Source organism: Typopeltis vanoorti, chromosome 25, assembly GCF_054136105.1.
Source record: "Typopeltis vanoorti isolate ZY-2024b chromosome 25, IOZ_Tvanoo_1.0, whole genome shotgun sequence".
Taxonomy (NCBI): Eukaryota; Metazoa; Arthropoda; class Arachnida; order Uropygi; family Thelyphonidae; genus Typopeltis; species Typopeltis vanoorti.
In genome coordinates, this window is record NC_143573.1 from 25,476,635 (window position 1) to 25,497,354 (window position 20,720).

At 35.5% G+C, this 20,720-nt stretch overlaps 1 protein-coding gene across 1 annotated transcript in view; it reads right to left on the reverse strand.

The window, feature by feature from the left end:
* Positions 1-20,720, reverse strand: part of LOC150092609 (inactive phospholipase C-like protein 1) — a 571,653-nt gene that overhangs the window by 447,881 nt on the left and 103,052 nt on the right. The window contains exon 7 of the mRNA XM_090414457.1: positions 18,144-18,207. Coding sequence (XP_090270583.1) covers positions 18,144-18,207 — 64 coding nt within the window. The remainder of the gene's footprint in view (positions 1-18,143; positions 18,208-20,720) is intronic.

Consider the following 20,720-nt stretch of genomic DNA (forward strand, 5'->3'; position numbering starts at 1 on the left):
AGCTGTTCACGCCCTTGAACAAAAACACACCCCGCAGATAGACAAGGCCATCATAATAGACAGACAAGACAATGAAACAATGCTCAGAATATCGGAAACAATAGCTATAAAGTGTGACGCGAACTCGATCAACGTACACAGGCCCTACATAATCTCCGAGGTTTGGAAGCTTCACAACATTAAATTGAGGTCACAATCCCGACCAATAGGAGACAACACAAACACCTCTGAAGCACCCACCCGACCTGACATAGCTTCCACTTTCCCAATATGTTCCGATGATGACCACGAATAGTCGAAACGGTCCACACCCCGTCAACCACCTTTCCCCTTCCCCCTCCTTATTTTAAAAAATTAATCCTTTCACTTTTTCCCCACCCTATATAAAAGTATATGTACTATATATTACAACAAAAAAAAAAAAAAAAAAACCCGGGTTTTTTCTAACTTATTCTACCAAACTGCCTACCCCCCCCCCTCCACACCACACACACACTCTGCAGTTCTCGACATCGCAGACAGAGGAAAAGCCACAACACCCAGAAAAAGGTATGTGCAATTTCTATTCCTTAAGCTACATATACTTTTTAGTACATCTACACTCATAATGCCCTAAGAACCCATGAGTAAATAGCCAATGACATTTAAACAGGGGCACTCCTAAACTGAAGCAGGCAATATAGCTGTATTATAATGGTTAATTAAGATTTTCAAAAGGCAAAACAAAAGATAAAGATACACATCTCAGAAACCCTAGAAATTATAACCAATATTAAAATCAATAAATATTCACAGCCCCTACATGCTCTTGGAGAATTAGTGACAGAACAATATTAAAATTAATCCCATGTTTTTAACTAATAAGAAAGCTCTTGGTTCTCCGATGCTATCTATTTAGAGAACACCACCAATCTTTCACTATTATCATAGCTTAATTTATTGTTCCTTCCTCTGGAGATGAAATGACCATGGTCTCACCTTTCTGTTGATTTTAAACAAACATAGCATTGTTTATTCTTTATTATTTTATATTAGTACAAGAATTTTGCAGTATCATATGTTTTAGCCATATCACTATATGATAAAAGCCAATGAGGTAACTGTGCAGAATATTTCTTAATATAATGAGTGTGCTATAGTATTCTTACAATTCAATAAGAGCTACATGAAATTTTATTTCAGAGATATCAATATTGTTACACTGTGTTCATTACAGTGCATTTCTACTGTAATATACTAGGGTCTCCAATTTTATATTAATATTATTATGTGACACCTCCAGGGAGTCAACATCTCATCGAGGGAGAATGTGCCAACAGCATCGAACAACTGAACTCCTTCCAACTACTAACCGCGCTCAAACTTGCTTAACTTTTTGCATCCTATTAAGAAATTTTAATTGTTTATTTTAATACTTTTCATTTATCATAATTAGATAATCATCAAAGAAATGCATTATACTGAAAATACATTACATTCATTGGATGGCTTCATAATGAAGTACAAGTCATCTTGAGTACAATATACTCCAAGTATCTGATTAACAATCTTCACACTTTAATTTTTCCCTCAAGCAACAATAACTATTGTTACTTGATCTCTTTTTTGCAGTTATGCATGTGGTCTTAAGTTTAAGACTGATTTCTGAAGGAGTCAAATACTCCTAAAGCAGTATGGATGAAGTGAAACATGTTCTACATGCTTCATATGTATACTCATTGTAAAAATGTATGTACGTTTATTTTTCTTTGCTGTTTATCGTACACATACATATTTTGCTTCTTTTATAACTGTATATGCTTCATGATATAAGCACCAATCTCTTTTTTTTACACTGCAAAGCACAATTATGAATAAGCCAAAACCTAAAACTATCTACACTTTTCTTTATCAAACTTGTATGAGAATTCCTACTCAGCATCAGTAAACACTGTTTTACAATAAAAATATGTAAATATTCAATCAGATAAGGATCTGAAAGTCTTGACCTGAAAACCCACAATAAATAAAACTCAAATCAAGGTTTCTCAGAGTTCAATTTAGTTCAGTTCAGAGTTCAAACATTAACCAACAAACAAGAAAGCAATGTTCAGCTAATAACACATTTATTTCATCCTAAAAAAAAAAGCAACCAGAAGTTCATTCACAGCTACAGTGGTGATTGTTCTTATGTATTCCCAACACAAAGGAATTTAGATTAGATGGTTAGAAAATTTGTTGGAAGACTGACATTTTGAGAAGAGACCTTGAAAGAGCTAGGGCAGTTAGAAGCATTTTTTGAAAAATAATGAGAATACTTCTGTTTCTGTTGCAAACATCATTAAATTTCCTCTAAACCTCTTCCAAAAATGTTACATAATTTAGGGATGATCCTAGTATTTTGCAAGTATGTTAATAGTCAGTAACAAGGGAAAAAAAATCTTACACATGAAAGATAAGGTCTGGGGTTTAGTGAACAAAGTAATCATATCCAGAGCAACCTCGACATAGAAAGTATACAATATGGCTTCATTATTGGTAGATTAACAAAAACTAACTTGTTACTCTTTTATGAAGAGTTTATGAAGGAAATAGATTATGGAAATGGTTATGGTGCAATTTATCTGAATTTCAGTAAAGCCTTTCATCAAAAAGGAATCGATCATCTGGTGAGATAGAAAATTGGTTGTTGATAGATTGACAAGTGTTTTGAGAAGAGGTTTTCTAACAGCTAGGCAGTTAAAAGCAGTTTTAACCCACAGTTTAGTTTTAGGATCCAATTCTTGTTGAATATATCAATAAATGATTTATTAATATTATTCAAAAATTTTAAGAGTATAATTTTTTTAATCTGCTGAGAACATGAAATCAGATAGAGTGATCAACTGTTCAGATAACACCAGTTCTTTAAACAGTAGGATGTACTCAGAGGATTGTATGGACAGAGAGAAAAGTGGGAGCTTAAAATTTTATTTTAATAAATTAAGTACATAAAATTTGGGGAAAAGTAGTATCAGATAAAAGTTAAATGGTTTTAGAAAGAGTTAATGAAGGTTAGCTTTAGAAAAAAGTTAATTATATAAGGAATGGGGTATTTTGGTTGTTAAAATTTAAGTTTGGGAGTCATTGTTTAGACCACTATTAAAACTCAAAATTATAAGATTTAATTAAAAGCACTACTTGAAGGATGGAAATTATAATACTCGTGTCAATCTCTGGCCAAGTCAATATTGGATTATGGCTCACTACTTTCTTCATCCAGAATTTCTAATGTATATCATGAAAATTAAAGGTACTCATCATATCATATATTTGTAAATAATACCACAGGAACAAGTTGTTATTCTGGTTAGTTGGCTATAATGAATTTTATTTCATGTAGCATTCTACCTATGGGATTTTGGTTGGGCCTCTGAAGTGGTATGTTAAAGCATGTGAATTTGTTATCGTCAAGAGTCATAATGAGAGTAAACTATTATGACAATTATGAGAATCAATTAGCTATAATTTGCTGAATGTATGTAATAGGGCACTTACATCTTACATGTGAGGCAGATCAAAGATGCTGAAAGAAGAGTATTATGGAGGGATGTGGACATAAGAAACAGATGGAGAATATACTTTGAGGTACTTTTGAATGAGGAAAACGCAAGGACTCACAGAGAAGATGGGCAGCCTTCTGAGGGGATGGTGCAGAACATCAGTAGAGTGGAAGTGACGGAGGCCATGAAGAGGATGAGGAATGGAAAATCGGTGGGCCCCGACAGAATTCCAGTGGAGGCATGGAAGGCACTGGGGGAAGAGGGAATTGACCTGCTGTGGGACCTGTTCATGAAAGTATACCCGAGGAATGGAGGGCGAGTACTCTTGTCCCCATCTACAAGGGTAAAGGGGATGCACAAGACTGTAAAAATTACAGAGGAATAAAGTTGATGTCCCACACAATGAAAATCCTAGAAAGGGTTCTTGATGGAAGATTGAGGAAGGAGGTGGAGATTGCAAAGGAACAATTTGGCTTACGGCAGATGATAGAAAAGTTTCGAGAGAAACAACGGGAGCTACATCTGGCATTTATTGATCTGGAGAAAGCATACAATAGAGTGCCAAGGCAAGAAGTCTGGAGGTGTCTGAGGGAGAAGAAGGTTCCGGAGAAATATGTCAGGTTGGTGCTGGAGATGTACAGAAATGTGAAGACAAGTGTTCGGACCTGTCTGGGACAGACAGAAAGTTTTCAAGTAACAGTTGGCTTGCATCAAGGGTCAGCATTAAGTCCGTTTCTGTTTAACATTGTGATGGAGGTGGTGAGAGAAGATGCGCCTTGGACAATGTTGTATGCAGATGATATCTTGCTGTGTGCAGATTCAAGAGAAGAAGCGAGAACTAAACTGGAAAGATGGAGAAAAGTACTGGAAGAGAGAGGTATGAGACTGAGCAGAAGTAAGACAGAGTATATGTGTTGCACAGTGGGCGGCAGCCAGGAGACAGATCTTAGGTTCAACAGTGGAAGAAGATGGAGGAGCTGAGAAGGAAGTGGGATGCAGGATACAAGCAGGTTGGAGGAACTGGAGGGAGATGGCTGGAATATTATGTGATATGAGGGTGCCGATCAATCTGAAAGGCAAAATCTATAGGACAGTAATGAGGCCAGCTATGACGTATGCTATAGAAACTGTGGCTCTGAGGAAACATAACATCAGCAGGATGAAAGTAGCAGAGATGAGAATGCTTAGGTGGATGTGCGGTGTGACCAGAAAGGATCGTCTGAGAAATGACTATGTAAGGGGAACAGTGAAAGTTACGAACTTAGGAGCGAAGATACAGGAGGCAAGGTTGAGATGATTTGGTCATGTGATGAGGAGGGAGAACAAATATGTGGGAAGAAGGGTCATGCAGATGGATTTGCAAGGAAGAAGGAAGCGTGGGCAGCCAAAGAAGAGATGGAGGGAGCTGGTAGAAGAGGACTTGAGGATGAAGAACTTGGATGTGGTGACAGCCCAAGACAGGAAGATGTGAAGGAGATTCATCATCAACAGTGACCCTACTTAAGTGGGAAAAGCTGCAGAAGAAGAAGATGTAATAGGGCACTTATGTATAAATATATCAAGCACTATAACTACTTAAAAAACCAAGTAAGAACATAAAATTAATAACTACAGCCTACTCACACTAGAACAAACTCATAGGGCCACAGAAGTAATGTTATAGTGAATTTCCTTTAAAACAGTACTGTGACTATGCATAACTTGAATGAGCATTTTTAACAGTTTGTTATATTTGTGTTTGTTAGAGTAAATGTTGACAAAATTAAATTAAAACTATAGTGACTTCAAGATTCATCCATATTTACAAAATTAGCATTATCAAAACTTCATAGACACTATAAACACACTTAACATTTTAACAGCCTAAGCCAAAATGACATAATAAATTTTCAGTGACAAGGGGATCTTGAATAACAATCTAGACCTTTCAATCTTTTATGCATAATATAACATAATAGTGCTGATTGCAATAATCCAAATAATTTAATTCTATATCTGTTCATATTATTACCTTCAATGGCTTAAGTCTCAAAACCTGGCTTTGGTCGATAACAGTTAAATATATAGCTTTTATTCGTTTTAGAAATTATGGACTTTACAACCGTGTTATAAGTAACTATTTTAATTTCCTGATGTTTCGACCTTCATATTAAGATCATCATCTGGAGTATATACAAATATACAAAGACAAGCTGAGTTACATTTCACACAGTATGCTAAAGAAATAATGATTTGATCAACGGTTATTCTACTGGCATGACCTCCAATGAATATATATATACGTATATAAAGAAATACAGATAAAATTAATTATTTAGAAACTACATCAAAGCTAAATTCTATTTAAGATAACATAAGAGAAGCATTCTTTCATATAGTTTTCTTACAGTAACAATGATGTCCTATTTTTAGCATGACAATTGTTAAATTAGATTTAAGATTCTGGATTATCTACAGTCCTGTTTATAGTTAACTCTTAAGGAGAAAGGTTTCATGGGTAGAATATATGCCTTTCATATGCCTGGGATTTTTTATACCATCATTATTGTTCAGATTGGGGTGATTGATAAGAATCTCACCGGCTTCCTTAAATTTACGTTCATACCATGTTTTGGTGTAAACAACTGGTGCTTTTCCAGTCAATTCTATGTAAAAGATGATGTAAACAACTGGTGGGAACTTTCTTGTAAAACAATTATGATCGATTTATGGCATTTCTGTTTCTTGTCAAACTACTTGGTGGCCTGTGTTTGTTGTATTTAAGACTACTCTTGATTTGTGCTGTCTTCTTTCATCAATCTTTTTGTGTCCAGACATGCCTATTTCTCCAGACCATCCCATCTGGCCTACATAGCAAATGCCACAGTAGAGCAGTGGATTTTGTAAATTGATTTTTTCACATGATATAAGAATTTTGAGAACTTATATATTGGTCAAAAAAAAAAGCCATTTTGATGTATTCACAAAGCTGTGTTGCAACTTTGTCTATAACATTCTGATGCGAGATAAAGTGATTGCATTTCTAAAATCTTGGTTATTTAAAATAGCTGTCAGAGGCATTTCAAAAATTTTGTTAATGATATTTAGTTCATACCTATTGAGGGGAAAAAAGTATGCCTAAAGAAGCACAGTTTTTCACTCCTTTTTTCTGATGTACAGGAAATGTTGTAGGCTCTATCTTGTAATATTTTAATCATGCCTATCTTTAGCAATGGACGTTGGTGTGAAGCAGCATGTAAAAATCTTCCAGTTGTGATAGGTTTTCTGAATACCGGAAAAGATCAATCTTTTTTTCTTCATTTACTTCAAGAAGGATGTCAAGGCTGGTGTTTAGCATAATGTTGTTTAAGGAAATTGACAACAGAAATACTAGATAATAACTAAAAAATATTTAATTATTACTTCCTATATTTCACCAAAGTTAAATCGGCATCTTCAGGGATTAATACACTGGTATTAAATACATGCACGTAGGCACACTTCAGTAACAAAGACGAAACAAGAAAGATACAAGATGACCTAAAGTCCTATCATTACACTACCTATGTGGTTGGCGTAATGATTTGGTTGGCTTTGGTTGGGTGTTCTTGGCTGTTGAGCTAACTGTCTGCCGATGAGGATATCCCATATTTATTTAGGTTGGGATAGTTGGTAGGAGCTGCAGCAGATTTGAGAAAAAGCTTCTCAAATTTAAAATGGATATTAAGGAATGGTAATTTTTTGCAATTTTCCAGTTCAAGAGTGAATTTTATGTTTGGGTGCAAGCTGTTCAGATAATCTTTAAGTTGAGTTAAGTCATCTGTTGTTCCTGCACGAACTACAAAAATGTGTTGATATAAAAAACCATTTTTATGATCATTTTCAGTAGTATTCTTTTGAAATTCTCCATAAAGATTATCTAGAGTTGGTGATGGGAGGAAGGGGTAGCATCGCAACTGTAACTGAACAAATGTCATAACATGGTGCCCTATGGGCTGCATAGCCATCAAGTTCATTTGGAGAAGTCAGGCTATTTGGTCTCCAAATGTTTGTCTCTCATATCTTTGACAAATTAATGCCACTATGCTTGTTGAGGTTGGGGAAGTTATTACCTACCACCTACAACACACTTCCACCATCAATCTACCAATCTATGCAAAGCAGACTAAACTGCAAGTATAAACACCTTTATGCACTCCAGGAAGTGCAAGAAAATGAGGTTAATCTATAGTAGAATTAACGAAGCAGATTCTGACCTAATGTCCAATCCTCATCTTCTCGTGGCGCACCCTGTTGTGTATCTACCTGGATACTGAACGAACAAGAATGGGTTGACAATTTGAGATTTAGCTGACCAAATTGTATTCTTACTGGCTTAAACCAAAATACAAAATGATGGTACAACATGAGAAAATTTCATGTCGGTATGGCGTTGCCCGGTTAAACAAGGCCCCCGTTGTTTTCACCAGGGAACCAGGGCGAACAGCGAAAAGTCAGCTACTGGAACAAATCTGAAAACACACCACAAACCAACATCACCAGAGTTAAAGATCGGTACTATCAACATAAGAAGCCTGAATGGAAAAGAAATGGAGCTAGCTGAGGAACTGGATAAGTACCAGATCGACATAACAGGAGTGACAAACAAAAAAGGCAAAAACTGATGAGATCTTTCGGAGCAATAAATACAAAATGTTATATTCAGGCAATGACAATCAAGGAAAAGAAAGAGTAGCCGTAGTATTCAACACAAAATACGAGGCTAATCTTCTTGAATGGCAGGCAGTCTCAAGTAGAGTGATGTGGGCAAATATCAGAATGGGGAACTGGACAATGAGACTTATTTGTGCCTATGGTCCAACACATGGTTCTACTAAGGTAGAAGTGGAGGAATTTTTTGAGGCTTTAGAGAAAGCAACTGACACAATGAAAAATTTGTCCCTTGTTGGGGATCTAAATAGCAGAGCAGGAAATGATTGTGAGACATACAAAAATATTTTGGGAAAATTTGGAGAAAAGAGCAAAGCTAATAATAATGGCAAATACCTGTTGGATTTCTGCTCAGGACATGGACTGGTCATTACTAACACTATGTTCCAACATAAAAATGTGCACAAATTCACATGGAGAGAAGAGGCAAGGAATAAGAAAAGTCTCATTGACTATGTTATTGTTGATAGTGATGTTTTCTCTCTGGTGCATGACACCAGTGTGTACAGAGGATTTGAAATTGGAAGTGATCACTATTTAGTCTTAAGCAGGATAAAATTGAATTTCATATTGAAAAGAATAACACGTAAGAAAGTTTTAAAGTGAATAAAAGTTGGGCAGCTATAAGGTGGGAACTGTAGACTAAAATACACAAAGATTATTGAAGAAAAAATGAAAGAGTTTGAGAACATGAACCAAACCTTGGAGATTGAGTGGGAAACCTTGAAGAAAACCCTGATTGATTCAGCCAGAGAGGCATATGGTGATGTTATCTGCACGGATAGAAAAATTAGAACTCCATGGTGGACACAGGAAGTTAAAGAGGCAGTGAAGGAAAAGAAGAAAGCATATCAAAAGTTCCTGGCAAATAAATCAGCTTGTGCTCTTGGAGAATACAGAGACAAATGTAAGAAAGCTAAACACCGTGTAAAACTAGCTGAACAAAAGTCATGGGAGGACTTTGGCAAGAACATCGAAAATAAATATCAAGCAGGTGGCAAAATATTCTGGAGGTTGTTGAAGAAGCTTAGGAATGGAAGAAAGAGTGCTGTAAAAGGAGTTAGAGATGAAAAAGGTGATATGAAAAGGGGAGAAAAAGATATCCTTGAAGTATGGAGTAATTACTTCGAAAAATTGCTAAATGAAACAAGCAATGATAGCACAGTGGTAAAAAACACTCAACAGGCATACAGTCAGGAATACATATCCATACTTGAAGTAGAAAAAGCCATGAAAGGCTTGAAATGTGGAAAGGCAGCAAGAGTAGATGATATTCGACCAGAAATGCTGAAGTATGGTGGTATAAAAGTCTTACAGTGGCTGCACTGCATAGTTCAGAATGCCTGGACAGAGGGACGAATTTCCAATGATTGGAGTAGAGATCTCATAGTACCTATATATAAAAAGGGAAATAAAACTGAATGTGAGAATTACAGAGGTATATCCCTATTGAGTGTTCCTGGTAAGATATATGCAAGTATACTTGAGAAACGGTTGAGAAGAATTGTGGAAGAAAAGCTTGGTGAAGAACAAGCTGGATTTGGGTCAAATAGAGGCTGATAGGATCAGATCTTCACTTTACGACAAATAGTGGAGAAATCATGGGAATATAACAAAAATCTGTATTTAAGTTTTGTCGATTTGGAAAAGGCATATGACAAGGTGCAAAGAGAAAAGCTATTCAATACGCTACAGTTACATGGTATCAATGGGACATTATATCAAGCAATACTTAGTCTTTATTTGAGTTGCAAGTCAGCAGTTAGAATTGAAGGAAGTACAGGAAGATGGTTTAATGTTAAATCTGGTGTCAGACAAGGATGTACATTATCCCCTCTGTTATTCATTATCTATATGGATCACATTATGAAGGAAAGTGGTATTAAACATGATATCAAAATTGGAGATGTTAATGTCAGCTCTTTGCTTTATGCGGACGATGTTATACTTCTAAATAAATCTGCTACAAGTCTGCAAGATTCTCTGAGTAAATTGAATAACTGTTGTAATAGATATGGTATGAAGGTCAGCAATAACAAGACAAAGACAATGAAAATAGGTAGAATCATTGAAAATGTCAACTGTGTTGTGAACGGAGAACCTGTGGAACCTAATTTCAGCTACTTAGGCACGATTTTTTGTGAAGATGGTAAATTAAATATAGAAATAGACAGAGAGAAATTAGTCTGAACACTAAATTAGCGATATACAAGACAGTGTTCAAACCAGTTTTAACTTATGGATCTGAGAGCTGGGTCAGAAGTAAAACACTTGACCAAAAAGTAGAGACTGCAGATATGAGAGTTCTGAGAAAGATTAGAGGCATGAACAGATAGCATCAATGGTAATATCATATTAAAAACGAAGATATTAGGAAAGAACCTGACATTGTCAGCATCCAGGAATGCATTAGCAGAGCTAATCTCAGGTGGTATGGTCACTTGCATGACCATACCACCATAACAGAATGGGCGAGGAAAGATTAGCAAAACAAGTGTTCTCTGCCAGGTTGGCTGGAAAACGACCCAGAGGAAGACTAAGATATAGGTGGATTGATAAAGTACAAAACCTTGGCCTTAGACGATAGAAATATAAGATCTGATAATGATGTTGGAGTCTTGACAAGTAACAGACTGATTTGGAAGAAAATTGTAGATAGGAAGTTAGTAATGATGTAAATTTTTCATGTAGTACTGTCATATCCTGTACACCCCTTGAGGGTACATGGCAGGAATTTGATGATGATGATGATGAGATAGTTGAATGAGTGGTTTGGAAGTGGCATGGAGATTATATTTGTGAAGAAATTTAGCTATCTTTTCTGATGCACCCTATATATAAGGAATAGATCAAACACAGCTAAACTTAAACCAATAGTGTGGCTAAGCTATGTATATGATGTGCTTGCTATTTGTACTCATTGTCCTAGAAACATTGGATACATTTTTAACATACATAAAAAGGCAGTATCCAAAGATAAACTTCATAACAGAAAAAGAAATTAAGATTTTTTCTCCTTCCTAGACAGACTAGTGACACAACTATCTAATGGTTTATTATCCTTTTCTATATATAGAAGGCCTACACATACAGAAAGGTGTTTACTTAAAATAATCACATTACCGCCACCCATCCCAACAGTACAGCAGCCTCTAAGCATTTACACACTGAGCAAGGGTTATTTATTGAAATGACAGCTCTTGAAACAGAGCACAGGTACCTTTGCAAGACTTTTTAAGCTAATGACTAACCCCGATAAAATACTGCATGTACCCCTCCTGCAAACAACAGGAGAGATTCATGCATCACAAGATCTGAGCAAATCTATTCCATCTCTTACACTCAAGGCACATAAGAAATTATAGCTAAATTTCTCCAAATATAATCTCCATTCCACTTTCAAACCACTCAAAAAATAATCTCTTAGACCTATAAGTCTGGGAGACTATTTTTAGAATCGGCATCAGCTATGAAACATTTGCCCAACTTTAACAAGTATTGCTGGCATTGATTTACCAAACATCTAGGAGATAGTCATTCTGTGCTTTGAAGATGCTAGATAGAAAACCAACAAAATATTATTAAGTTCAATAAATTATTTTCTATCTTTAGGTGGTGTTTATACTATGAAGCTCTTATATATTTGGTTTAATCCTTTATCCAAGTCTAAGCAAATAAAGTTTGTGCCTGAAGTATTTTCAAGACTGGGACAACTTGTGGCAAAGGTGGTATAATTTCTCATCACTTGCCTTAGTATCCCATAATGTTACCAATTATATCAAATATATAATTGGTAACATAGACAAATGAAAAAACTTCCATCAACTATGAAGCTCTGTTATGAATTACCAATAACAGTGGAATGAAATTACTTAGAGCATGGCATTTGCAATCAGTACAACATGCTGCATGAGAATTGAAAACTGTTTTTTTTTTTTTTTTTTTTTTTTTTTTTTTTTTTTTTTTTTTTTGCAGCAAGTAGAGATACAGAGATTTCAGTTTATAAGTTGGTTCATGGAATTTACAGAATTGAAAGCAGACATCTGCACTTTCTAAAGTAAGCTATACTAGAGGGCAGGTAAAAAAAAATAATAATAAACAAAGGATTTGTAAAGAAAGGAAAAGATTTAATTATGAGTTACATATACTATAGAATGGGAGAGGAGCACGAGTAGAACTAGAGGCAATCGCTGGAAACTGTATAAAGAAGGTGTTAGCAGAGGAGCGAGGAGCAGGTTCTTTGCATGAAGAGGGGAATGTGTTGTCTGAGTGTGTTGTGAATGTAGACACATTGAATCAGTTTCAAGAACAATTGGATGAGCTTTGTGTGTGATAATGTGTACCACCCAGAATGAGTCTGTGACGCCATGGAGGTTAAATGTTAATAATAATAACATCAGTTCAGCTAGTGGTGATTACTCAGTATATGACTCACCTGCTATTCCATTCTGAAACCCCATTTTCCTAAAATATAAAAAAATAGTCAATCTCATACTTTATGAGATTGGTTTCTTCTAGTTTCTACTCACAAACATATTACTAACACTGAACACACAAATTGAAGTAATGTTACATATAAGCTTGGCAGAATGAGAGCAGTGGATAATGGGGTTTGTGACATTTGTCATCCTCGATGGGGACTTTTGGCTGAAGATTGATCATAATCATATCTATCCATATATGGTTTTCTCAGTTTCCAAACACACCTGATGAAGATATTATTTCTCCTGAACTACAGCTCACCTACAAATCTCTACTCTGCTTTTGCTTATGATACTGATTTCATATTTCAGGGGGAGCAGTAAAAAATCCTCTATTAAAATTTTCTGATTATCCAGAAGAGCAGTTTATTTAACTATAATAAATTTAGTTTAATCCTTTATCCAAGTGTGAGCAAACAAAGTTTGCGCCTGAAAGTATCTTCAGGACTGGGTTAAGGTGATACAACACCTGGGCAACTCGTTGCAAAGGTGGAGCAAGCTACCAACACTCCTATCTTAGTATCTCCTATAATGCAAAACACATCTCCTTGCGGATATGTCTAATGTTATGCATTAAGGGAAGGGCCACTACCCAGACCAGTTTCGACCTTTATTGAGGTCTCTTCACTGGTCTGGGTAGTGGCCCTTCCCTTAATGCATAACATTAGACATATCCGCAAGGAGATGTGTTTTGCATTATAGGAGATACTAAGATAGGAGTGTTGGTAGCTTGCTCCACCTTTGCAACGAGTTGCCCAGGTGTTGTATCACCTTAACCCAGTCCTGAAGATACTTTCAGGCGCAAACTTTGTTTGCTCACACTTGGATAAAGGATTAAACTAAATTTATTATACTCTAACCAAGTGGAAAATAAACTTTCAGTTTATTTAACTGATGAGTCAGCTACCTGATCAATTAGCTGAATTAAATGAAATGTCACTCATACTCTCTCTCCACTTCCCTCTAAATGTGCAAAACCTCTAGCAGCAAGTAGTTTGCATCTGCACAGCCTGTATTCAAACACACAAACCACTGGAGGTCGAGGAAGTGAATGAGGAACCTTCCTTCTTCAGATTATTTTCCTGATAATTCCAACAAGCATTCAGAGGAAAGTAAATTCCTCATCTTGTTCTCAACCTGTAATTCACATCTATACAAATTCTGGAAACTTTCATTCATGACTGATAAACTCAAATTTCAGATGTCCCTCAGCAGAGAAAAATTATTAACAGCAAGAGGTTTATGTAATTTCTACTTGTGTAATAAAGTAGCACAACTTTATGGAAAAGTTCTGCATTTTTATATCTTACTTTTCTCCCTCTAATTCCCTTTAAACTGCATAAAATTAAACAGGTACAAAACAGAAAAGAATAGTACAGCAACACATAAATCGGTGTATTCCATAGCTTTCTGGTGTATTAACCTGTTTGCACACTCTTTATGCATCTAGAAAAAAGGAAGTTTTAAATAAATGTTTATGTTTTAATTAGCAGAACTTATAGGACAGGATTGGCAACCATTTTAAGTGTGTGCCAAAATTGACAAATCTTTGATGCAAAATTTTCTCATGTGCCAACCGAAATTTTGGAAAACATATTATTATTTGGTGTCTTAAGTATTGGGAGAACCTTTTCAAATAATCAAAAGTCACACTATAGTGATAAAATCAAAGAATATAGTAAGAGTGATTATTGTAAGTCATGTAAGATTGAATGAATGTAAAAATTAGTGACGGAATTTTTACTTAAAAGTCCTTCTACCCTGTTGATAGCATGGATATTTTTTATTTGCCTTTAAGTGTAATTCTAGCTATATTTATATATATAGCATAAATATGAATAGAAAAAGGAGGAAGAAAAAAAGAAAGTCAAGCGACAGGCAAAAAGAAAAACATAAATTACAACTGAATGACCAAAGTCGTACAACCACAACTGCTTTCTTCATACAGCTTCCAACTTTAATGAAAATCGGATCACGGGGTAAAAATGTGGACACAGATGTATGGACACTGACAGAAATTATAATTTTGACTCAGAAAATCTCATCATAATCACTCTCTGCATAAACCTACCAAGTTTAAGCAAACCAAAAATTAGTACAATTATAAGCCTACCTACACACATGCAAATGAAAGAGAAGAATACACATGCCATCTAATCACATGCAGATAATACTTCATAATCCTGAATATTGATAATACATTTCACATAACAATAACTTATGTTTATGGCAATGTAAAGAAAAGTTGCATTTATATGTAATAAATTAATCATATTAATTGACAATAAATACTTTCAAATCCATATTTTAATGATTTACGATTTAATTAAATCCAAATCCACATGTATACACACACTTTAGAAAACTGATAAATTCTTTACGAAACATGAAAAAATATATAAAATGATGGTAAAGGAGTCATGCAAAGTCTGGCTGCCTGGAAAATGATGCAACTGAATGGGACAAAACTTGAATGCCAGTATATCCCAGGGATAGATGGCTTGGAAATAGGATGTGTGTTTCATTTTCTTAATGCTTATTTTTACTATAACAGTTGATAGTGTTTGTTTCTTTATTGCATTTTTATTTGGAATCACTCTACTTAATCAAATTGTATTCTATTAAGTTAAAATATAGAACTCAGCGAAGATGTTGGATATGTATTCATTTAATTATTTTTTTAAGGTGAGCCCTGGGTTGCATGCCAGAAAAAGTCATTGGCGTGCCATGTTTGGCACGTGTGCCAAGGGTTCCTCACCTTTGTTATAGGATATAATAAAATAAGTAAATATCAAATGCTAAGACACTGTCTAATCAGTGCATGGATACCCTAAAAAGAACTGAAATTACTATACTCTTTTTCAGATTATCTTGGAAGTAAAGAAATATACTACAGGCCATAATGCTTCCGGAGGTGGTGGGATGTTAGTTCGCTGTTACTATGGCAACAGTGAGGCATGTCATGTTTGTAACTAAGCACATACGTAGAAAATCCCCCAAAAGCCGTCATTGTCGAAATCACATTGTCCATTCTACATATAACATTACATTATGATTAGTAATATGAAATTGCACAGCCAAGATGACTCTATACGACTCTGTGCCTTTGGATTTTCTGGAATTAACTGACAGGCTGTAACAAAGTAGACATATAGTTTATTATAAACTGGCTTAAGATAAGCAATGATTGTTTATGTTATGAAGTGAACTTCACTTGTCACAATGCACATTTCCGAACATGACATTTTATTACAATAATATATACATAAACACTCTTATCCCTTCATTAATTTAATGTTTGTGCGGTTAGCCTAGTGGCTATGCACTTCACAACCATATGACTGGGAAAGGAGCGTCCCAGGTTCGATTCCCGTCAAAGACGTGAGGAATTTAAGGATCTTCCTCAGCCATAGTCAAGTTAGCTGGTCTTGGGTGCTGGCAGTAGGGTTTTTCCCGCCAATTTATCTGTCGTTTTTCATCCCGCAAGCAGGCAAACTGGCCTCGTGAACACACACACGGATCTACAGCCATAAACACCTAACTCCCCATGAGGGGGAGCTCAACTCACCCCAATAGGGACAGGGGCGAAAAATGGAGGAAACTCCATACAAATAAATAAATAAAAATTAATTTAATGAGGTAGCTTCTCAACACCACTCAGGTGTTGTTGTGCGTAGTATCATCAGATTGTGCATCTTCACTAAATAAAGATTCAGAGCTAGTATCTACCGTGAAACACACGTTTTCCACCACCTCATCTATCATTCCATCAAGAGTCCGAATTTTTCTTCTTCAATAATACGGGTTATGCAACTTTTCCATGTGCACTCAGTAATTTTTTGAAATCCTTCCATGCCCAGTCTTTCAACATCTAAAATTTTGAAAGTTGTATTTTTAGCTGCAACATGCCCCTTAATTTGTGCCCAGATGAGTTCTATGGGGTTCAGTTCATAATAGCATGGTGGAAGATGAATAACTGTGTCCTTTCTGTTTGCCAATACTGTTAATGCGATATTTTTGAAACTGACTCTTGACATTTGCTACCAAGTTCAATAGTTCTGTTTTCACCATATCAGAAGTAAAACCAATTCCTTTTTCCTTCAGCCACTTCTGAATGTCCTTGTTGCGTGTATACCCCAAGATTGCACATTTTCCAGTCGGACAGAATGGTAAGGTGTATTGTCCATTACAATAATGCTGTTAGCATCAATGGTTGGCAAAAACATGTTCATGAACCAATGTTCATAGTGCTTTCCATCCATTTCTTTATGATAATTGCCTTGTGATTTCTGTGCTCGTAAAATTTCAAGGGTCCCTGGTACAAATCCATCTTTGCTGCCAGCATGCGTTATGATTATACAAGATCCCTTTCTACTCAGTGCTTTCAGACCTGTCGTTAAGCCCAACAAAAATGCTTGCCGAGCACTTTTTACTGTCGTAGTTTTTACCTGGAAAACTTTAGTGCAAGTGTGACTGGCATTCACCCAGGTTTCGTCTGTACATTCAATTTTTCATCCCTCACAATGATATTTCCTGATAGAACGCAAATATTGGCGACACCATAAAATTATACATTCCCTTTCAAGTAATGCTGATAATTGCTTTCTTGTGGCGTAAACAAAACCAAGGTCCTTTAACAACCGGTAAGTTGTTGTTAATGAAATGTGAGGGAGATCATCATTGTTTACAGCAGTCATTACTATATATATATATATTGTAGGAATTTCGTTCTTTTGGAAGAAATCGTGCACGTTCTGATGAACTGCTGACAGTGTAAAGTCATCATATTTCAGCGAGCATGTGCATGATCCTACAGTGTTAGTCCTCTTCTTCCTGGGTGAATGTCCCATCGTGATCAGTTCCTTCATGTGTTATACTGCCATCTTGCTTACAACTGTCAGTTCTGTGTTTGCTTCATGATATTGTCCACTGTTTCATCAGGATTTCTCATCCGTAAACCAGCATAAACATTTAGTATGATGTGCTTTTCAGAGCTTCTCAGACTTTGCCTTTAGGATGCATTACTAATTTATTACTACCACGAGTGGGAATACAAGAGCCAACACCACCAGTCATCTCTGCCATGTTTAGGGTAAAGTCGGTGGATGTCGGAGACCATGTGATAGATAACTGCATTTTCCATTTGGAATTTCCATTCAAAATAAGTAACCTGTAACAATTTAATGGTATGAATCATACAATTCTAGCATTAGCAAGTAAGGAAGTAGTAAAATAATTATATACAAAGTATCACATAATGTGATAACGTAAAAAATTTAAGGAATTATTTTATGCAGTGTAAGCCTATAGTATGAATGGTAAGAAAAGCTGGAAATGTACCTTATTCTGCTACTTCCAAAATAAACTGAAAAACAATATAGTATTCATCTAATTATAAATAATTGTGGCAAGCATTACAATTGAATATAAATACAGAATAACAAAGTCTTACCCCTTGTTCACCTTCTAAAAATAGCTGCAAATCTTCCAGAGTCATGTAGTCTTTACCTGAATATCTATACACAGAGATAGGACAAAGAATTTAAATATGTAAATATCTCAAAAAATAAGATTTAAATTTTGGCATTACACTGTATTATGAAAAGCAATGAGCCAATATAACCTCCAAAATTGAAAATGTAGATAAATGTAATATCATGTGACATAATACAAAATTTATTAAATAGCCTTTATAAGGTGGGAAACTAGCCCATAATGTGCATTAAACGACTTTATAATATGCAAAATCAAAAGAATAATTACTGGTTATTTGTTGCATAAATGAGTAAGGCAATTTCTTCTTTTATTTTGCCATCAATAAAACTAAAAATGAAGATATCCTTCAGAAATGAAAGATAATCATGAAGATATTTGGAGTAGCCTACAGCATACCTTTAAAACTGAAGTCAGTTTTCAAAACAATACAAAAGATTATGAATTACATTGAACCTCAATAAATTACTGACTTAAACCAGGCAAATGGCATGGATATCATCACTATGATACACTGATAAATATCCTCAGTGAAACAGAATTTTTACATAATAACCTGGATAAAAATATCCAGGTTATTTGCAAACATTTTAATAATTTTGAAGCTTCTCCTTAAGCTCCTCATGTCAACATGAGGAGCTTAAGGATCTTTCTCAGACATAGCCAAGTTTGCTGGTCTTGGGTGTGGACAACAGGGTTTTTCTCCCGTTTATCTGGTTTTTTTCCCTCCTGCAAGCAGGCAAACCCATGAACACAAACAAATTATAGTCAGGAATATTTGAGTACCAGCTATAGGCCTGATTCATAAGCTACTCCAGTCCTGAGCCCGGATAAAATTTGGGGATAAAATTTGAGATGGTTCCGTACTTTCCCGTAAAAGGAGCCTCACGACCGTTATATCATCATATGCTATAATAATAATTTTGAATATCTCTTCAGAACAGATTTGAGAAGAACTGATCAAATAATGCAGGTTAATTAGTAACCATCTAAAACAGTGTTTCCCAATCTATTTAGAGTCACGATCCCTTTTATAATAGCCAAGTAACCTGCGACCCCCAACACATTTTGCATAAAAAGCTATTTTTAATAGGGTAAAGAAACCACATTAAAAATAGATTTTTCATAATATAAGTCTAAAATAATATTTAATTAACCTAACATTTAATGTGACTTGCATCAGGACAGTGAGCTTCAAAATTCATGGCTGAGTGTTTGTTAAAGCCAACCTCATGTCATACTCAACATGCAGTCTGTTTCTTGCTTTTGAACCATGCAGCAAATGCCCTTTGCTTGGGGAGCAAGTTCTATCACTTTTGTCTGAAAGCCTGACTTTGACCCTAGCATAGCTGGCACTCCATCTGTACAAATGCCACAGATTATTTTCCACTGTAGTCCTCCAGTTTCAAAAAAGGTAATCATCTTCTCCATAATATCTTCACCTTTTGTAGTAGTTTCAAGTGCACTAAAGAATAGGAACTCTTCTTTGATGTCATTTGAATGAATATATTTCACGAAGACAAGCAACTGAGAACATGAACTTACGTCCATTGATTTCAACTTGAAAAGAAAACAATGGAGAAACTTTGATTTCATTCAAAACCTGCTCTTTCACGTCTACAAGCATATCTGAAATACACCTCTGAATAGTGTTACTGGACAGAGATATTTGTCGCATCTTTATCTCGCTGGCTTCCCCAAGAATTATCTTCACCATACAGGGTTTGATAAGTGTTTCTCCAATTGTGTAAGGTATTTTTTTGTTTGGCAATTTCCAATGTGACTTCACATGATGCTTGCACTGCTGCTTCATTCTGTTGCTGAAAACTTCTGTGGGATCAAGTATCTTCCCTTCATTTATCAAAAATCAGTGTTACAACCACTAGTAGAATATTGCACTGTAACAATACTGAAATAAATAAGTGTTGAAAACCTGTGTGGTGAAGTTTCCTATAAAAATAGTTGCAGCTAAAAATAACCATGGCAACTTCCCCTTCCCAGAAAACACTTTGCAACCCCTTGGGAGTCATGACCCACAGGTTGGGAACCCAGGGTCTAAAAGAAATGCTTCTGCTTTTGTGTAGGTTTCCAAAGGTTGCAATTACATAAAATAAATAACATCAGATCATTTCATCTTCTATTTGCACATAAGACCCTTATTGCCAAGCGATCTGGCTTTTAAAAGTGAACTTTGCAAGTATAAGGGAGGTAATTCATGTCTTTCAAATATGCTCAAAAGGCAACAGTGGGTAAATCTGGAATGCAATATATTCAAATGCAAAGAGATTTTTACTTCATATCAAATCCACTGGTCTAGTTGGATTAGTATCTCTATGCTATCTGTGGAGCCAAATCAGAGCCATCAGCAAAAAATTTTAAATATCTTAGGTGATAATATAATATTCATCTGCCTAGTGCAAAGCAGCATATTGATTAAATTAAAGATGTCAAGAAATTATATTCTTGGTTTCATCCTATATCCAAGGCTGAAATCAAGAACCTCATCCTCCTTTAGAGCTTATACCGAAGCCTGAAA